This window comes from Dipodomys ordii, unplaced genomic scaffold (assembly GCF_000151885.1).
Source record: "Dipodomys ordii isolate 6190 unplaced genomic scaffold, Dord_2.0 Scaffold5, whole genome shotgun sequence".
NCBI lineage: Eukaryota > Metazoa > Chordata > Mammalia > Rodentia > Heteromyidae > Dipodomys > Dipodomys ordii.
The window spans coordinates 36278640-36298293 of NW_012267221.1; the positions used below are offsets into that span (position 1 = coordinate 36278640).

Genomic DNA, 19654 nt, shown 5'->3' on the forward strand with positions numbered 1-19654 from the left:
ATTCCTCAGCACCACATAAGCAGAAAAAGCTGGAAGTGGTGCTATGGCTCAAGTGGTAGAGTGCTAGCCTTGAGCTGAAGAGCTGAGGGACAGTGCCCAGGCCCTGAGTTCAGGCCCCATGACCAGCAAAAATAAAATAAAATTATAAAATAATTGTACAGAAATGGCCACAGAAAACTGGTGCAATAATCAAAGCTTAACTGTACCATGTTGTAACTCTGCCAAGTGTGTGTGGGGGGGGGGTGTCTACAATCCCAGCACTTAAAAGGCTGAAGCAAGAGAATTGTGAGTTTGAAGTCAGCACGTTATTCAAACAAAAATAATTTACCAATGATATTAAAATGATAGTGATATTAAAATGATAATGATAGTGTAGGGCTACTAATATATAGTGTATAATAGTGCTATGTGAAATCAAATGCATAAACAATGAGAACTTCCTATAATATAGATAAGACAGAAAAATATAGTCACAAAATTTCACATAATTGTATTTCATATAATTGTCTATATTGCAATACTGATATTATTTAAAAATTGATTACCAATTATTCCAAATAATTCATGATCATTGTCTTTTCTTTACAGGCACCATTCCTGCCTTAGTCAATCTATTAAAAAGTAATAGAATTAAATTGCTGTGCAAAACTGTTGGGTTATTGAGTAATATCTCAACCCATGAAAGTATAGTGCATGCTTTGGTAGAAGCAGGAGGCATTCAAGCTCTGATCAAGTTGTTGGCTATTGATGAGCCTGAACTGCATTCCCGCTGTGCTGTTATTCTGTATGACATTGCTCACTATGAAAACAAGGATGTTATTGCTGAATATGTGAGTTGTCTTATAGAACATTGTTTTTGATTAAAAGTAATTCTATCATATACAACATAGAAAACTAATGACTCATGACATTATACATTTGCAAATCTTTCAAGGATAAACAAGAAATGGGGATGTATGTAGGATAGTGAAAAATACTTCACTTAGAAGGAAACATTTGGGTTAGGAATGTAACTCAGTGATAGCATATCCAGTGAGGGCTGCTCTTGTTTCTAAGATGGCACTTTGTTGTTGTGGATGCATGTGGCAGAAGGTGGAAGGATCAAGAGGTTCCACGTAGGGAACTATTAAGCCAATCTGGAAAATCAGGAAAGGGCTAAGAAATTGGAATACCACTTCATCAGTACTCATAAGGATGGGAACTGGACCTTGAAAAGGTCAAACAGGCCAGGCAAGATAAATGTCTAGGTTGACTGGACCCTATAATGTCTAAGTTACAGTTGAACATTATGAAGCTTGAAACAATGGGAATAAGATAAATGTCTTAAGTTACATTGTAGATTTCAAAATTGTTCACCCTTTCCCCACTGCCCCCTAACAATAAGGGAGTTAGTTATTACTGTGTACACAAACTGTCTCATGTCAATGATTGTAGCCACATAATAAACTGATATCTTGTTTTCTGCATATACCTATAACGATCTTCCCTGTACTGAACTAAATAAGTAGTCTTGCTTAAAGGAACTCAGGGTTCAAGGGCCAGTGGGCCTTGCACCTCCTGTCCCTCACATGATCAACTCTCTCTCTGGTCTCATTTCTTCGGCTCTGGTATCCTCTTGTGCTGGACCGGATTGTGGAGAGCAACAGTCCAGTTACTACTCTCCAGGCTTTTTATGGAGTCCCTAATTTTTATAGGATCCCATGACTTTATCACCTCCTATTTGGCCCTACCTGCTAATATTATCACAAAGGAGTTAAAGTTCCTAGGTAAGAACTTTGGAAGAACATATATATTCAAACTATAATGCCATTCTTCATCTTTCATAAATTTTTCCTATTTTTCTTATATTTGGGCAGATTCTGTGCTAAGTCCCTCTTGAATATTACTCATATTATTTGGGTTCTTTGTGAGTCAGTATTTGAAGAAATACATATGTAGGAGAGTCTTGACACATGTTCTGGCTTAGACAGACTTCCTCCTTTTTCTTCCTTAATTTTGTTATTATGCATCATACAAAATAATTTGTTTCATTATAACATTGCATAGTTGCATACTATGTACATTTTAACCATATTTACCTCCTTTTCTCCTTCCTCCCACTGTCTTCTTCACCACAAAATAGTCCGTGGAAGACTGTATATTCTTATTCTAGAGTTGAGTTCTTCTACCTTTACTCTTACCTAGAAACAGAAATGAATGTTGCATAGTATCTCATAAAGTGAACTGACTCTCCCTTACAAAATGAAATTTCTTCTCTTTCCCTTTACCTCACCAGCAGCCTTTTATCCAAACATATCTTGCAGGTGTAACTCCTTGATCATACTTGCTTTTGATGCTTTTTTGTTAATTAAACTTCATGCTACACTGGCCCAGGGAAGATTCTACTGCCATCTTGAATACCTAATCCTATTGTTTCAAGCACAGAATTATGCCCCCCTTTCCTTCCACTCAAGCAAGTCACTTGACTGGAGAAATTGGGCTCTTCCAGCATTTTCTGTGGTCACTGGCAATAGCAGATCTGTTAGTCATCTCTGTTAGCTTTTTGTCCACATTACTTATGGTTCAACATTGGGATATCTCCTAGATTTACTGAAAATATTATTGCATGTTTTCTTATTTTCTGTAATGTTCTTGCATTGTTTTGTTGGTAAGGAGAAATACTATTTTTACTTCATTAAATAAAAAGAAAATTATATTCTTAGTAAACATAATATTGTGTGTTGGGCAAATATAATTAGCAATTACAAATGTACTGTCCAAAGATGCAAACATTTCCAAATGGAGAAACTTGTTTAATCTTGCTGTACTTTTTAGATAATTATTAAATGTTATAGTAATGTGCAACAGATAATATTTTTAATTATGCTTACTGAATACTTACCTTAAGTGAAAGTATAAGACTTTCTCAGAGTTGTATTTATTTATAGGCAATTGTTCTTTCTTAAATAAGCAGACATTTACAATAAGAATGATTCTAGGCTGTGTTTTTAAATAAGGGCTGCATTTATATTCAATAAATTAAAGTGTAATTACTGTTCTTTTATTTTTAGAATGGAATTCCAGCTCTGATAAATCTCTTGGACTTAGATATAGAAAATGTGCTGATAAATGTAATGAACTGCATACGAGTATTATGTATGGGAAATGAAAAAAATCAAAAAGCAATGATAGAACATAAAGGCATCCAACACCTTATCAGATTCTTGAGTTCTGATTCTGGTGAGCATTAACCTCTGACTTTTTAAAATAACCGGATGTATTATGTGAAGCAAGGGTAGATTTGGACTTGTTCTATACAAACATTTGTCCAGAATTTGTCTGCAAATAGACTTAACAATATCTAAACACTTTAGTTGGTTTATAAAAAAAGATCCTCAAAACATCCTTTAAAGTATCTAATATATGAATGGAACTATGGCATGAGCAATGAAAGTAATGCAAAGAATTATATTTCTAGGGGGATAGGTGTCTCCTCATGTGAATTAGATAGGTAGATAGATAGATACATACATACATACATACATTCAAACATACATAGACAAGAGATAGATATATAGGTAGATGGTTGGTAGCTGTTTTGCAAATTATGTAGAGTTCATATGTGATGTTATACATTTAATGCCAAATTTCAATGTAATCATGAGGTATTAGACTAAATATCAATTTCTAATATATACCCCACTACCAAAACATTGTTTCTACAGCTATTAAAAATAGCTGTAGAAAGAATAATTTCCAGTGGTAATATATATCTGCATATGATTTAACTTTGAGAAGAGAAAAAATAGGCAAAAGGCATGCTTCTTTTTCCTACACAGTTTAATATCTCCTCTGAATTGAAGGTGGGGAACTTTACTTTCTGTGTTGATGTAGGATACTAGATAAGAAAAAGAATGTTTCACTCGCACTCTCTTAATTTTATGCAATTAATTGTCTTAACATTACAAGTGCTATTAATCTATATAAAGCAACACTAATCACTCAACCTTCTCTAAATTAAGAAAGTAAATTAATTACTTATTGACTTATTTCCCCTTTAAGTTACTCTGATTATCACTTACGATAAAGTCTACATTTCTAGCATTGACTATAATGACTTCAAACTTCTGCTTAGAGTTTCCTGTCATCTGCTGTCATCTATCTATCACTTTCTTTCAAGTATTTTTGAAACTATTAAATTTATTGATTATTTTATTTTGATCCACAAAGTTCAGGACCTTGTTTTGTTGATTCATCACCATAGCCCCAATGCCTCCGATAGTTTTTTTGCACACAATGACTACTCAATAAAAGACTGATAAATAAATAATTGAATTACTAGATGAAGAAAAAATTCTCAACAAAAGTGATTAATGAACTTGACATAAATTGATTTAAAGTGAGTATACAAGATGAGAGATATAGCTCAACATTAGAGTGGTTGTCCTAGCATTTGTAAAACTCTAGGTTCAATCTCAAGCATTACCAAAAAAAAGTGAGTATACAAATTGATATAGTGTTTTATATAGAGTAAATTAACCTTAATAGATGTTATATTAAAATGCTGTATTGTACCATCTGAAAGATATTGCTGATGTAAATTTTGTTTTTAGAAATGCTATACTGATATTCTACATATTTAAAGATCTACAATGCAGAGGAAAACTAAAACTAAAACAATAACCTAATTGTATTTTAAGTAAAGTGGTTTTCCCAATCAGATTGGGAAAAAAATAGTATAGGTAACTTTTGAACACGGGTTTTATCTATGTATTCTTCTAGGGGTAAAAAAAAATAGATCTTGAATTCCAAAGAATTTTGTATTCATAGGGAAATGGGTGAACCTGTGTTATAGTTATTGAAAGACTGAAAATATTTGAAAAAAAAACATGGATATTGTTGGGTTTCCTACTGTGAAAAAATGTGTGGGGTGCATGCAAGAATGATGATGAACCCTATGGGGTTGAATTGGAATTGGAAATGTCTAGAAGCAATTACATGTTAGTAACAATGAGAACAGCCATCATGTGAATCTTAGTGTCTAAGTATCATTTCTCATTAAAATAAACTCTCATTGAAGAGTCAGGGCAGGGTCAGAGGAGGTATGCATTGAATCAAGAACATGTATGTATGACAAAAGGTAGGAAAATGCTTTTTTTTTTTTTTAGAAAAAAATGTGGAAGCATAGCTCAAGGATACAGGAACTATCTGAAGGGGATCTCGCTGGTCAAATACTCAACAATTTGAGCACAATGTAAAAAAAATTAATAGATTATAATGCATTTAATAAAGTAAAAATCCACGTCTTCATCTTCATAAGATATGGATTTTTGGATAAACAGGGAAACAAAGAGTAAGAGGGTACTCTTCTTTATAGTGGAATGCTAATAAATGTGAAAGGTGTGATAGATTCAGAAAACTAATATTTTGAAAACACAATATTAAAGATTGTCTCAGGTGAAATATAAATAGTTGTTCAGTCTTGAAGACAAATTTTGATAAGGAACAGAATGTTTTTGTGGTTTAAAGTATCTTGTGTTCCTTATCAGTTGCAAAGGGAAAATACAGTAAAGAGACTAGAGATTAAAATTAACACTACCAGTGAGGGATGCAAGGATATCAAGTAACTCTACATGAGTTATCCCCCAAAGAACATAATGCCATTTAAAAATATTCTAGTTCAAAGTGCATATCCTGAATCAAAAATGATTATTAACCCAACCCAATTGAGGAATATTCTCTAAAATAAATAATCCAATATTGATTTAAAAAGTCTAAGTCAGCTGGGTGCTGATGGCTAATGCATGTAGTCCTAGATACTGGGATGCTGAGATTGAAAGAATAGCAAGTTGCAACCAGCTCCAGCAGAAAAGTTTGTGAAACCCTCTTCTCAACAGATAGCTGCTGGAGATGGTGGTAGACACCTGTTATCCTAGCTATGTCGATGGCTGAGATTGAGAGGATCACAATTCCAGACAGACAAGACTACACTGTAACACAGGTCTGTCATCCCTAGGGAGTCATAATTGGTGGATTGCAGTTCTGGAATGTGCTTGGGGGAGGAAATGACACCCTACTCAAAAACAGCCAATCCAGAAAAGGTCAGGAATTTTGGCTCAGTGATAAGAGTTCCTACCTAGCAAATGCAAGGTGCTGTTAAACTATTGCATATACTAACTGCCCTGCAGTTACATAAAAGCTTTGTTCTTAGGAAAGTACATACTGATATATTAAGAAGATAAAAAGGCCATGGCATATGTGTTCAATGTTCTCTAAAACTTAGAAAAATTATAGTTTATGTATTTATTATGTATATTATAGTATTATGTATAGATGAATAGCTATAAATCATGGTTAATATAAATTTGTACAAATAAGAATATATATGAATCAATATAAATATGACATTTATAAAAGTTTAAGTGTACAGGAAATTTCTGATTCATTATCAGAACTTTACTGTAGGTTTTAAGAAGAAAAAATACAAATAGTTAATAAGCATACAGGAAGATATTCAGACTTATCAGTAAAGAAAAGTACAAAATTATATGACCACCATTTTTGCCTATCAAATTAACACTATAAGTTGGTTGTTTTTGTTTTGTTTTTGGTTTTGGTTTTGGTTGTGGGGCCTAAACCTGGGCGCTGTCCCTCAACTCTTCAGCTCAAGGCTAGCGCTCTACCACTTGAGCCACAGCACCACTCTGGCTTTTTCTGCTTCTGTGATGCTGAGGAATCAAACCCAGCCCTCATGCATGCTATAAGTATTTTTTATTTAAACAAAAGCTAGATTTTATTGAAGCAGAAGTGATTACAAAAATACCTTTCCAATGGAAACTGAGGTGGGGCAGTATGACCAGTCAAGTGCCTGCTTATATATTTTTATGATAATGCATACAAAAAAGGCACAAAACATTGATACTCTACATATAGAAACACTATTAATGTTTCTGAAAAGCAATTTATTTAATGGATATATTGAGACATTCCTGTAATTCCCGAGACCATACAAAATAAAGAAATACCTTATGTACTAAGAAGATTTCTTTGGGAATTATATCAAGAAATGGAAATTTTGAAATAACAGATTTTTTCAAGATGTTAGTGGAAAATAAGAATAAACTCATGAATGGAATATTTTATAAACATTGATATAAAGGAATGGGATATTTTAATGGTAAGTAAAAATGAAGAATATTGCTTTTGGAATATGTTAAATGACTATAATTATCTAAATCTACCTATCTATCTACAAATGAAATAATGAATGAGAATAAACCTAAAGTTCGACTGGGTTTAGGTGGTGAATTTGGATAGTTTTGTTTCTCATGTCTATTTTGACTTTCTGAGTTTTCCACAAGTTTTATATACTTTTGATTTTGTAATGTGGGAAACTAATGATAGGTCGTACCTGATGCTTTTACTTCCTAAAAGACTAATTTGACTTGTTCTTGGGTTCATCTGAAGATGTGTTGAAGGCTGTATCTTCTGCTACAATTGCTGAGGTTGGGCGTAACAACGCGAAGGTTCAGGATGCCTTAGCTACTCAAGGAGCAATTCCTCCCCTCGTTGCCCTTTTCAAAGGGAAGCAACTAAGTGTTCAAGTGAAAGGTGCGATGGCTGTGGAGTCACTGGCAAATCACAATTATTTAATACAGAAGGAATTTCTGGAAAGAAACCTAACTAAATACCTTTTAAAACTCCTAAAGGTAGGAATTTTTTTTATCATTGCTGGCTGTTTTTTTATTTTTAGAGGATTTAATTCTATTTTGGATTTTGTTTAGTGAATAGAGAACCAAAACTAATGAATAAATATTTTGCAAACACCTTCCCCCAAGTCTTCAATAAATATTCATTTAATGAATGGAATCTTTTCTAAAACAGGCATTTCAAATAGATGTTAAAGAACAAGGAGCCATAGCCCTTTGGGCCTTGGCAGGACAAACTCTGAAACAACAAAAGTATATGGCAGAACAGATTGGATACAACTTTATAATAAATATGCTTTTGTCATCATCAGCTAAAATGCAGTATGTGGGTACGTTATTTTCTATACATTAATCTACACAAAGTTAAAGACACTGGAATATCATACCCGTCTCTTACCTTTCTTTACCAGGAGGTGAAGCAGTCATAGCTCTAAGTAAGGACAGCAGGCTGCATCAAAATCAGATCTGTGAAGGGAATGGAATTGCTCCTCTGGTTCGCTTACTAAGAATTAGTAAGATAGCAGAAGGCACACTCCTCAGTGTCATCAGAGCAGTCGGATCCATTTGTCTTGGTTTGTACACATTCTCAATTTCTTAAATATAGGTAAGAAAAAAAGGAATTAGATAAACAGAAATCAATCTCTTCCTCTCCATTCCCACTGTTAAGAGCCCTAAACCATATTTAATGTTTCAGAAGTTTATAAACAAACTCTAAAGACCTTGGTGAGTAAAATTAGTATAATTACAAATTTCAAATTTGTCTTGCTCTTGAACTCTTGAGAGAATGGAAAATTATGACATAAGCATCCTCACTCATCTTTTAAGAGAAAACATTATGTTTTTAAAAAAATATTGAGGCTGGGGCTGGGAAGGTGGCTCAGTGATAGAGGGCTTACCTTGAATGCATGAGGCCCTGGGTTTGATTCCTCAGCACCACATAAGCAGAAAAGGCCAGAAGTGGCTCTGTGGCTCACTAGCCTTGAGCTGAAGATCTGAGGGAAGCGCCCAGGCCCAGAGTTCAGGCCCCATGACTGGCAAAAAAACAAAAACAAGAAAAATGAGGCTGTGTATTTTTGAAGAATTTCTAATGCTAGCATACTTTTTCTGATTCCATTCTCTTCACACAATAATTTCTTGTTTATAAAGTGGCCTTTGTTGCAAAGGAATTGGCTTTTTTGGCATACCTGAAGATGTGGAATTTTTAATGAATGACATGCCAAATAATGTTTTCTTTCTAATCCTTGTGAAAACATGAGACTGGCTGTAGACTGCTTCTTGAGGATGACAGAAAAAGATGACTTTTTTCTAGGTCAATGTATTTTCTTTAGTCTGGCTAAAGTAACAGGAATTAGCTTCCATTTATTTCTCTTATGAATACTACTTGTAGAAATTCATTAACAATTTTAAGGAAAACACCCACAGAAAACATTTTCATTTTTTGGCTACTGGTATGGAATAAAATATAGTTTTCTCTAAAATTTTAGTAAATGAAAACACTTGTACAAAGTTGTCCAATACACATACATCCATATCCACACACTTTCTTTTCATTAGTTTACTTCAAAGCTTTTCAGTAAAAAAAGGTCTAGCAGTAAAAAAGGAAAATTAAGTGCATCTGTTACTTCTTTTCTGCTTAAACTTCTCCAGATAGTAATATGTGGGTGGCTTCAGAGAAGCTGAGTCTTATATTTACACATAAGTATGTAAATATGTTGTTTTAATCTCCAAAAGAGATTACTTGAATTTTCCATTGGTATTAGTCCTACAACTTAAAGGAGTGTGTTATAAGTTGAAGATTATCTTTTTAGCACATGTCACTTAAAGAATCAAGAAATTTTGATTTTATAATTACTTTAGCAATTTTGTAGAAATAAAATATTTTATTGAAAAATAGTAATGATAAACTTAACACCACTGCACAATTATTTCTTCAGTAAGTGCTAGCTATTATTATTCTTTGATAAATATATCAATTTTTAAATTTATTTCCTGGGTATTTATTAGAAGACCACCCACAATTCTATAATAAATTTTTCATGTTTATTTAACACTTTATAAAGTTAACAGGACTATATGATAGTGTTATTATAGCATTTCCTTTTGTAATGTACTAACCATATTAACCTTAGGATGCTCTGTCAAACAGTACCAAGCTGCATTTGACTTTACATTTACAAGCTTGGAACATATTACCTCATTGGTATATGGACTTTTACAGGTGTAGCCCATACAAGCAATCCTGTTAGCCAACAATATATTGTAGAGGAAAATGCCCTTCCAGTACTTATACAACTACTAAGAAAACACCCTTCACCTAATATTAAGGTATTTATCAGGGTTTACATTTTTCCTCATATAGTAAAAGTAACATAAATATAATTTTAAGAGAAATTTGTACCTTTCTGAAAGTGCACAACCATAGTCTTTTTAAACCAAATCCTAAAAGTTGTAAACAGTAACTACAAAGTTAGCTGTGAATGTTACTAAAATATTCAAATATGATGATAAAGGCTTATGTCCTTACTCCTTTTTTTTAATGTGGAAGTTTTAGCAAGTAGGCATTTTAGTAAAAACATGACAAAACACAGAAAAAGAAATAATTCCTGCTCCCCAGACAGGGAGTGGGAGTTATGTCCTGACTATTTAAAGACACATTTCCCTTAGATATTTGATTGTTTATTTCCTGAGATACTTATTACTAAAATTGGGTGGGGATAGTGGGCATGTGAACTTGCATGACACCCAGAGAAATAAGTGAATGTTCTCAATGCTATACACCAAAGCACCCTGAGAGAGGTGGAAGAAGGGGTGGCTGGCAGCCATAGCCTTTTCCGAGTTGGATGTTACAAAGAATTACTACAAGTGTTGAAAAGTTATTCATATTTCATTTACTTCTAGTAAAATGCCCTTAATCATATGATTTTCATTTCATATAAGTTCAAATCCTTTTCCTTGGGCTTCAGAAATTCAGGAACTCTATAGTTAGTGAGGGAAGGAATTTTTATAATAAAAACATTTTTCTTCTCAAAATGAAAGGGGAAATTAAGAGGAAAATAGAGAAATAGAATTACAGAAAAACATGATAGTAAAACAGCAATTTTTCTTTTTAACAAATTTCCTTTTTGTAAAAGTCAGAAAAAATGTCATAAGTTATGTGGTTTTTTTTCTGACTATGAAAGACCAGATTCCATCAGGACAACAAAAAGAACAACATGTACTGCAATCATTTGGTTGGTTTGAATTATAAATAATATAAATACATTATATTTATATTACATATATTATATTTATATTATTTATAATTATAAATAATTTGTTATTAATTATAATATATAATATTTGTATTATAAATAATATAAATAAATATATATTTTCCAAGTATAAGTAAATTGCATGACAATGGGAAAATGCCATATAGAAAAACATTGCATTGTGAAATGTGTACTTTGCTGTCAAAACACTTCTATCACATTCATCTGTACTTCAGTATGTATTTTCAGTGGATTTTGAAACATCAAAAATGGAATATAAACATCCTTTTTTCTTTTTTCCATTTTTCCTTCCTTCCTTCCTTCCTTTCCTCTTTCTTCCCTCTCTCTCCTCCTCCTCCTTCCTTCCCTTCTTCCTTCTTCCTCCTCTGTCTCTTTTCTGTCTGCTCTCTCTCAGCTAACTATGGGCTACATCTAAAGCCCTACATAAATATTTTTCAATATTTTCTCTCACAATAAGATTCTAAAGTGGACAGAATATTTCACAACATTTCAATAATTATGTTTTCCAAATTCATAGTATTTTTCTATAAGTTCATAGTGTAGCATTTAAAAAATATATATTTAGTATCAATCATATGCAAGTTTCATCTTCTTAATAGGCTTAAGAAAGGAAATTATTTCAAAACTTGAAGTTCTACTTCAAAGGCTTTATTTAAATTAGGAATTTCATTAAAGCCTTGAAACTCAGTAGTTCGCAAACAATGTTAAACCAATGTTTTAAATCAATGTTATAAAATTTAGCTATAAAGAGATGCAGCTATTACACTTAGGATTAGGAAGGTATCTCCTTATAATGTCCTGCTCATTCTTCTGGGTGTTCTCAGAAATGGACCACCATGTCTGTCCCTGCACACACAGAAGAAGACTCCTTCCCAGTTCTTAAAAATGATGAATGAAGCAGGGTGTTGGCTCACGCCTGTAATCCTAGCTACACAGGAGGCTGAGATCTGAGGATCATGGTTCAAAACCAGTCCAGGTAGCAAAATCCATGAGACACTCTAACCACCCAAAACCCTGAAGTGTTGCTGTGGCTCAAAGTGGTGGAACACTAGCCCTAAGCAGAAGAGCTCATATACAGTACGCAGGCCCTAAGTTCAAACACCAGGACCAAAAAAAAAAAAGATGAATGATGTACCTCCAGAAGTGGTGTTACTCTTTAACTCTTTAAACACTGGTCAGACGACTGGAATCAAGTTATATGTTAACTAACATCTTTCCACAATATATCACTGTACATTTCTATATAATGGAATATGTCATTTGAAAACAATAAGTGAAAAATAATTTCTAAAAACTATTTAGGTTGAAGTGGCATTCTCCTTGGCATGCATTGTCCTAGGAAATGCTTCCTTGCAGAATGAATTACAACAATCTGAAGGATTTAAGTATTCTGATGTCCTTGATCTTCTTCACTCATCAGATAAGGTAATACCTTTACAAAACATTAGCATTCCTTTAGAAGAAAATGGTTTTTAGAGAATCCAGTCAAATGATCAAGTTCTTCATTACATGGTCCAATACATTATTTAAGAAATGTAAAATATCAGTGTTGTAAAAAGATTTTTTTGTTACTATATATATGTACATATAAATATATATTACTATATTATCATTGAAAGTTTCTACTACTGGAAAGGGCAATAAAAGAGATTGCCATGGGCCAGACACCCATAGCTCATGACTGTATTCCTAGCTACTCAGGAGGCTGACATCTGTAGATTGCAGTTCAAAGCCAGCCCAGGCAAGATAGTCCTTGAGACACTTATCTCCTGTTAATGACCAGAAAACTGGAAGTGCTGTTATGGCTCAAAGTGGTAGAGTACTACTATCCTTGAGTGAAAAATCTCAGAGACAGTACCCAGTCCTTGAGTTAAAGCCCCATTACTGATCAAAGAAGGTGGTTATATTTAAGAATGAATTATTTTTGCAAACTAAAATTTTGCTTTCAAGTTTAACCACTGTTAAGCTTATTTTTATTTTTACTTAACTTTTTATTATTAGTTTATATTATACAAAATAGTGGTTTCATTATGGCATTTTCATACTTGAATATTGTATACCTCCCAATAACCCCTCCTGGTGGTTCCCTTCCTGCTCCCAAATAGTCCCCTTTTTAAAATTAAGATTCCATATAGAAGAGGAAATGTGATATTCTTTCTAAGTCTACTTATTTCATTTAATGTGATAATCTCCAGTTCTTTTCCTGTAAAATAACATGGTTTAATTCTTCTTTATAGGTGAATAATATTACATGGAGTATGTGTGCCATATTTTTATTGCCTATGTGTTGGTTGATGGACACATAGGCAGATTCTATAGTTAGACTATTGTAGATAGTGCTGCAATAAATATCAGTTTCCAAGTATCTCTATTACATGATAATTACATTCCTGTAGGTATATATTCAGAAAAGGTGTAGCTCGATCATATTGTAGTTCTATATATAGTATTTTGAATAATATGCATACTGTTTTTATAGTGGATACATTAATTTACATTTCTACCAACAGAGCATTGACATTAATATTTGGATATTTGGTGGTGTTTCTTTTCTTGATGATAATCATTCTGTTTGGGGTAAGATAGAATCTCTGTAGAGATTTTTTTTTTGGGGTCCAGTTGTGGGGCCTGAACTCTGGGCCTGGGTGCTGTCCCTCAGCTCTTCAGCTCAAGGCTAGCGCTCTACCACTTGAGCAACAGCGCCACTTCCGGTTTTTTTCTTTTTGCTTATGTGGTGCTGGGGAATCGAACCCAGGGCCTCATGCATTGCAAGGCAAGCGCTCTACCACTGAGCCACCTTCCCAGCCCCTCTGTAGAGGTTTTTTTATTTGCACTTTCCCAGTAGCTAAGTATATTGAACATTTTTTTCATGTATTTATTGGCCATACTTCTTGATAAGTATCTGTTCTAGTAATTTGCCCATTTGTTGATTAAATAACTCATTCTTTTGGTGTTTCATTGTTTTGAGCTCTTTTTTTTTTTTTTTTTTGGTTGGTCGTGGGGCTTGAACTCTGGGCTTGGGCGCTATCCCCGTGCTCTTCAGCTCAAGGCAAGCGCTCTACCACTTGAGCCACAGCTCCACTTCCGGTTTTCTAGTGGTTTATTGGAGATAAGAGTCTCACGGACTTTCCTGCCCGGGCTGGCTTTGAACCGCGATCCTCAGATCTCAGCCTCCTGAGTAGCTAGGATTACAGGCCTGAGCCACCAGCGCCCGGCTTTGTTTTGAGCTCTTTATATACCTTGAGTATTAAATCCCTGACAGGAATAGTTGGCAAAATTTTTTCTCCCATTGTAGGTACCTGTTAATTGGTTGTTTTTTTTTTTCCTTCTGAAAGGCTAATGGATATTGCTTCTCTTGCTGTACAGAAGCTTTTTACTTTGTTTCAATTCCATTGTTCAATTCTTGCTCTTATTTTCTGAGTTGTTAGAGCCCTGTTAGCCATTACCTATACCTATATCTCCGTGTCTTCCACAGGAGTCCTGTTGCAGGCCTTACAGTGAAGCCATTTTGCATTAGTTTTCATATAGAGTAAGAGATATGGATCAGACTTGAATTTTCTATCCATGGATATACAGCTTTACTTCAAAAGCTCTTTTCTCTAAAGTTGATTTTTTATACCTTTGTTGAAAATAAAGTGTCTGTAAAGTACAGTGATGTGGGTTTGTTTGTTTCTGTTTTGTTTTTCAGTACCAGGGCTGTCACTGGTTTTTTATTTGCTCAGCTTGTGGTCTGTTACTTGGGCCCTGTCTTTTGCTGGTAAATATTTTTGTTTTTCTTATCCTGGGGTTTGAACTCAGAGCCTGAGCACTGTCCTTGAGCTTTTTTTGCTCAAGGCTAGTGCTTTAGCATTTGAGACGCAGCTTCATTTCTGACTTTTTTCTGGTTAATTGGAGATAAGTGTCTCACAGACTTTCTTGCTTGGGATGCCTTTGAACCACAATTCTCAGAGCTCAACTTCCCAAGTAGCTAAGACTACAGTGAGAACTCAGCAATGATAGAAATTGAGATGGAGTCTTAAGGCCTTTTCTGCCTAGGATGGCTTTAAACTGTAATCCTCTGGATCTTAGCCTCCTTTGTAGTTCATAGTTATGATTGTAGGTGGGAGCCACTAGTCTTTGTGACTGTTTCTGTACCAGTGCTAGGATGTTTTTGTTACTATGGATCTATAGTAAAACTTAAAGTTGGGTATTATAGTATTTCTAGTGCTTTAACTTTTTTCTTTGATGTTTCATAATTCTCATTGTAAAGATCTTTCACTTTCTTGGTTAGAAACCTTGGTTGGAAATTACAGAGGTGAAAGATATTAGATATAGGTTTATAATGTTAAGGTAAATTTATGTCCTTTCAATCCTCAGTCATCACTTCCTATCAACACTCCAAATATTTGTGATAAAGAAATAACCTTTTTCCTACCCTAGAATCTGTGTGGGTTATGATTTTTTTAATTGAAATAATTTTAGACTATTTGTAAAAGTCTTTGAGAATATTCTGGTAAATCCTCCATTTAGCTCAACTGAAAAATTAACACTGGTCTTGTAGCAATAATACTGATAAATTTTAAACCAGGTGACAGTGGCTCACACCTGTAATCCTAGCTACTCAGGAGGCTGAGATCTGAGGATCATGGTTCAAAGTCAGCCTGGGAAGGAAAGTCCATGAGACTCTTATTTCCAATTAACTTCTAGAAAACAACAAGTGGTGCTGTGGCTCCGAGAGGTAGAGCACTAGCCCTTGAGCACAAAAGTTCAGGGACAGTATCCAAACCCTTAGTTCAAACTCCATGACAGACCAAAATATACTGATACATTTTATAAATCTTATTGCATTTTTCCATTTTCTCCCTCATGCCCATTTTCTATACCAGAATCCAATCCAGAATCTCACATTGAGTTATCACATCTTTTTAGTATCTAGTTCATTATGTCTTTTATGATCTTGACATGTTTGATGAGTCCAGGTCAGTTATTTTATAGATTATCTCTCAATTTGACTTGATCTGATGTTTTTTCATGTTTAAGTTATATTTTTGGCAAGAATATCTTGGAAGCAATGTGGAAGTTCACAACTTTTTCCAGTACATTATATGTTTTATTTTACCCCACATACTTTAAGTACATTTTAAATATGAAAGAACTACTTACCTCATAGGGGCAGTTAGGTCTGGATCTAGAATGTTCCTTGAAAGCTCATGTGTTGAATGCTTGCTTCTAGCTAATAGTGCTATTGGGAGGTGGTAGAACCTTTAGGAGGTTAGGCCTAAAGTTGGAGGCAGTAAGTCATTGTACTATAAAGGGCATTCCTCTGCCTATATCCTAGCCACCACTTGGTGAGTGACAGTGTTCTGCCACTAGGCAGAACTGCTTCATCTCAGTCCCTGAAGATATTGACTGTGGAATAGAAACCTCTGAGACCATGAGCCAAAATAAAACTTTATCTCAGGTATTTGTTCATGGTGATGGAAAACTAACACAAGGGTACATTAAGATTATGTGAACCATTGTGGCTCTTAATTAAATCTATAATGGGATATTTGTAAGAATTAGAAGAGGAAGTTATATTTAGGAACCAAATATGTAAATGAATAAATAGGTATCTTATTGATGATGACAAAAGTACAATAAAAGTTGTCAGTTAACCTAGATTCTGGAAAAAAAACTCTTAGCTATATTGATGTTACCTACATGGAAATAAAATAAGTTATTCTTTATTCTTTTTTTAATGTTGTATACTAGAATAAAGACTTAATGTAGACTTGCAGTGATAATGCAGGAGTAAAACCTACAGGGAAAAGTAATGAGAATGGGTTGAGTCCAAACGTACTTCTCTCATGCCCTCCTACCCAAGTTAGATTCATAAGGCTTGTTCCTTTGGCACATTTTTCCATTACCATTTTTCCTACTAGGTTCAAGGTTCTATCTAGCTATCAGCTAATCCATTCTTTCTCTATGACTGAGGTCTAGTTCCTTAATACTTTAACTACACTGATACCATTTCTCTTGCCTAGAGCCAAGTGATTACTGTGTATAATGTTTATAATTTTATAAATTTATAATTTTATTATAAAATTTATATATGGATAAATATATCTAATACATAGATTAGTGAACTTAAATATTACTTAGCCAAGTTTCAGCAATGATTGACCCATTTTTTCCCTATATTACATTTTAAAAAATCCCCAGGCATCATACCATTTGATTTATAAATGTTTCAGTGTATACATAACAGCATTTTAGTATGCTTAGTAATAGAATAAAATTTACTGATTGGGTTGATTAATTAATGAGTTATCTGTGTTATATGCTACAGTGTTGAAATTAAAATTATTTTTGTTTTAATATGAAAAATACAATTTAGTATACAAATTTTATTTTTATGTTTCTAGAAGTTCTATTATACTTGTACAACTTAGTTGGCTTTTGCTGTTTGCTAAGTCTAAAAAATGTTAAAGTGGAGATAATTCTACAATGCATAAAATGCAATGTATGGTATAGTATAAAATAAAGTTTTTTGTTATAGTTTATTTTGAGATGGGGTCTCTTTTTTTTTTCCTTTTTTTCTTGGTCGGTTGTGGGGCTTGAACTCTGGGCTTGGGCGTTGTCCCTGGGCTCTTCAGCTCAAGATAAGCTCTCTACTGCTTGAGCCACAGTGCCACTTCTGGTTTTCTGGTGGTTTATTGGATATAAGAGTCTCATGGAATTTCCTGCCTGGGCTGGCTTTGAACCATCATCCTCAGATCTAAGCCTCCTCATAGCTAGGATTACAAGTGTGAGGCACCAATGCCTGGTGAGATGGGGTCTCTACCTATGTAGTCCAAGATGGCCTGAAACTTTTGAGTCTCCTGCCCAGCATCCTGAGTGGTGGGATTATAGCATGTACCACCACACACAGCTACCAGTGAAGTTTTAATTCATCAATTGCACTTTGCAATCTTGAAATGAAACTAAATTTGTTGAAATAAAAAAAAACTGAAGGTAAATAAAAGTATTGCTTCCTCTTACTATTCAGGTATTCATTTGAATTATAAGTAATCTAACATTTTCTTTGAAAAATTCAAAAAATGTTCTCTTTTTTCCTTTCTACCACATAGTCAGTTCTCTATTTTCACATGCTCAATAACATTTCTGTTTGTAGACAAAATAACTGTTTCTCCAATAATGCCATATTTATTCCTGGTGTTAGGGATGTAATATATTTAAATAGGTAAACATTCAAAAATGTGTCATGTTCAGTATCATGATAAATGAATTAAGTTAAAGATATTTCTTCTATTTTAGGATATTTGCTTAAGAGCAGGCTATGCATTGACCCTTTTTGCTTTCAATAATCGCTTCCAACAATACTTAATTTTGGAAAGTGGAATGATGACCATATCTATTTTTGAACCTTTTCTTCAATCAAAAGTTGAAACTGAGAAGGCAATGGCAGCATTTCAGGTATAATATTAAAGGTTGTCATTTCAAGTTGATAAATGTCTCTTTTGTGAAAAAAATTTTTTTTGGTCGGTCGTGGGGCTTGAATTCTGGGCCTGGGCACTGTTCCTCAGCTCTTCAGCTCAAGGCTAGTGCTTTACCACTTGAGCCACAGTGTTACTTCTTAATGAGAAAGTTTAAATTGAGAGGTATAGAAAAGTGTGTATTTACAAAATTTAGTGCTTTGAACATCAGCCCTTTACCTCATAAAAAAATCCATGAGGATTTCTTATTTACTGGAATTTTATCAGTTTACCTTTGCAATTCATCTGATATGTATAACTAACTGGGGAGATTAATAGGCAGGTAGTTTTATTTTTCATCACTCCATATTATAAGGGTCTAGATAAAGAGATAACCTACATTAGTGTCTAAGCCAGGGTTCCCTCCCTCCCTCCCCCCTCCCTCCCTCCCTCTTTCCCTCCCTTCCTTCCTTCCTTCCTTCTCTGGCAGTAGTCAGGTTTAAACTACAGGCCATATGCCTAATGTAGCTTGAGCTACATCTCCAGCTCCACTTTTTTGTTGATTATTTTGGAGATGGATTCTCACAGACTTTTCTGTCTCAATTGGCTTTAAAACAATCTTCTGGGTAACTCAGTCTCCTAAGTAGCTATTACTACAAGCATGTGCCACCAGTGTGTGTGTGTGTGTGTGTGTGTGTGTGTGTGTGTGTGTGTGTGTGTGTGTGTGTGGTTCTTCTTTGTCGTGTGTGTGTGTGTGTGTGTGTATATGTGTGTGTGTGTGTGTGTATGTGTGTGGTTCTTCTTTGTCGTATTCTCACTTGTCAATCTTAAAAGCTTTAGAAGTATTTTACAGGAACCTATACTTCGAGACTACAAAAGGTGCAAATATTTTGTAAAGAATAATATGGTCTATTATGGTCACTGCTATGAGCAGTTAGGAATAAGTACTCTTAACTCAATGCTACCACTCACTTCTCTCTTTTTTTACCCAATACCTGTATCTTCCTAAGAAGTGCCCTCTTGATCATAAAAAATAAGAAGCTGAAAAGAAAATGTTCAATGATTGTATGTTTTGTTTTTATTTTTAGATTGTTGTATTAGCTAAGGTTATTATAGATGTGGATCACATTGCTTTGTGTGCAAGAGGTGTGACTATTTTAGTTAATAGTCTGTTCTCACGTAATACTTCAACTATTATATTGACAGGTAAGAAATTATGAAGCTAATTATTTTATAAAACTATTTTCAATGTTTTTAG

The 19654-nt window shown here is 34.0% G+C and overlaps 1 protein-coding gene across 1 annotated transcript in view; it reads left to right on the forward strand.

Annotated features, from left to right (window-relative positions):
• The window catches only part of Ankar (ankyrin and armadillo repeat containing), a 55512-nt gene that overhangs the window by 26025 nt on the left and 9833 nt on the right, over positions 1-19654 (forward strand). Inside the window, exons 12-20 of the mRNA XM_013027598.1 lie at positions 589-830; positions 3051-3219; positions 7447-7688; positions 7864-8017; positions 8099-8260; positions 9907-10013; positions 12263-12385; positions 18239-18397; positions 19485-19602. Coding sequence (XP_012883052.1) covers positions 589-830; positions 3051-3219; positions 7447-7688; positions 7864-8017; positions 8099-8260; positions 9907-10013; positions 12263-12385; positions 18239-18397; positions 19485-19602 — 1476 coding nt within the window. The remainder of the gene's footprint in view (positions 1-588; positions 831-3050; positions 3220-7446; positions 7689-7863; positions 8018-8098; positions 8261-9906; positions 10014-12262; positions 12386-18238; positions 18398-19484; positions 19603-19654) is intronic.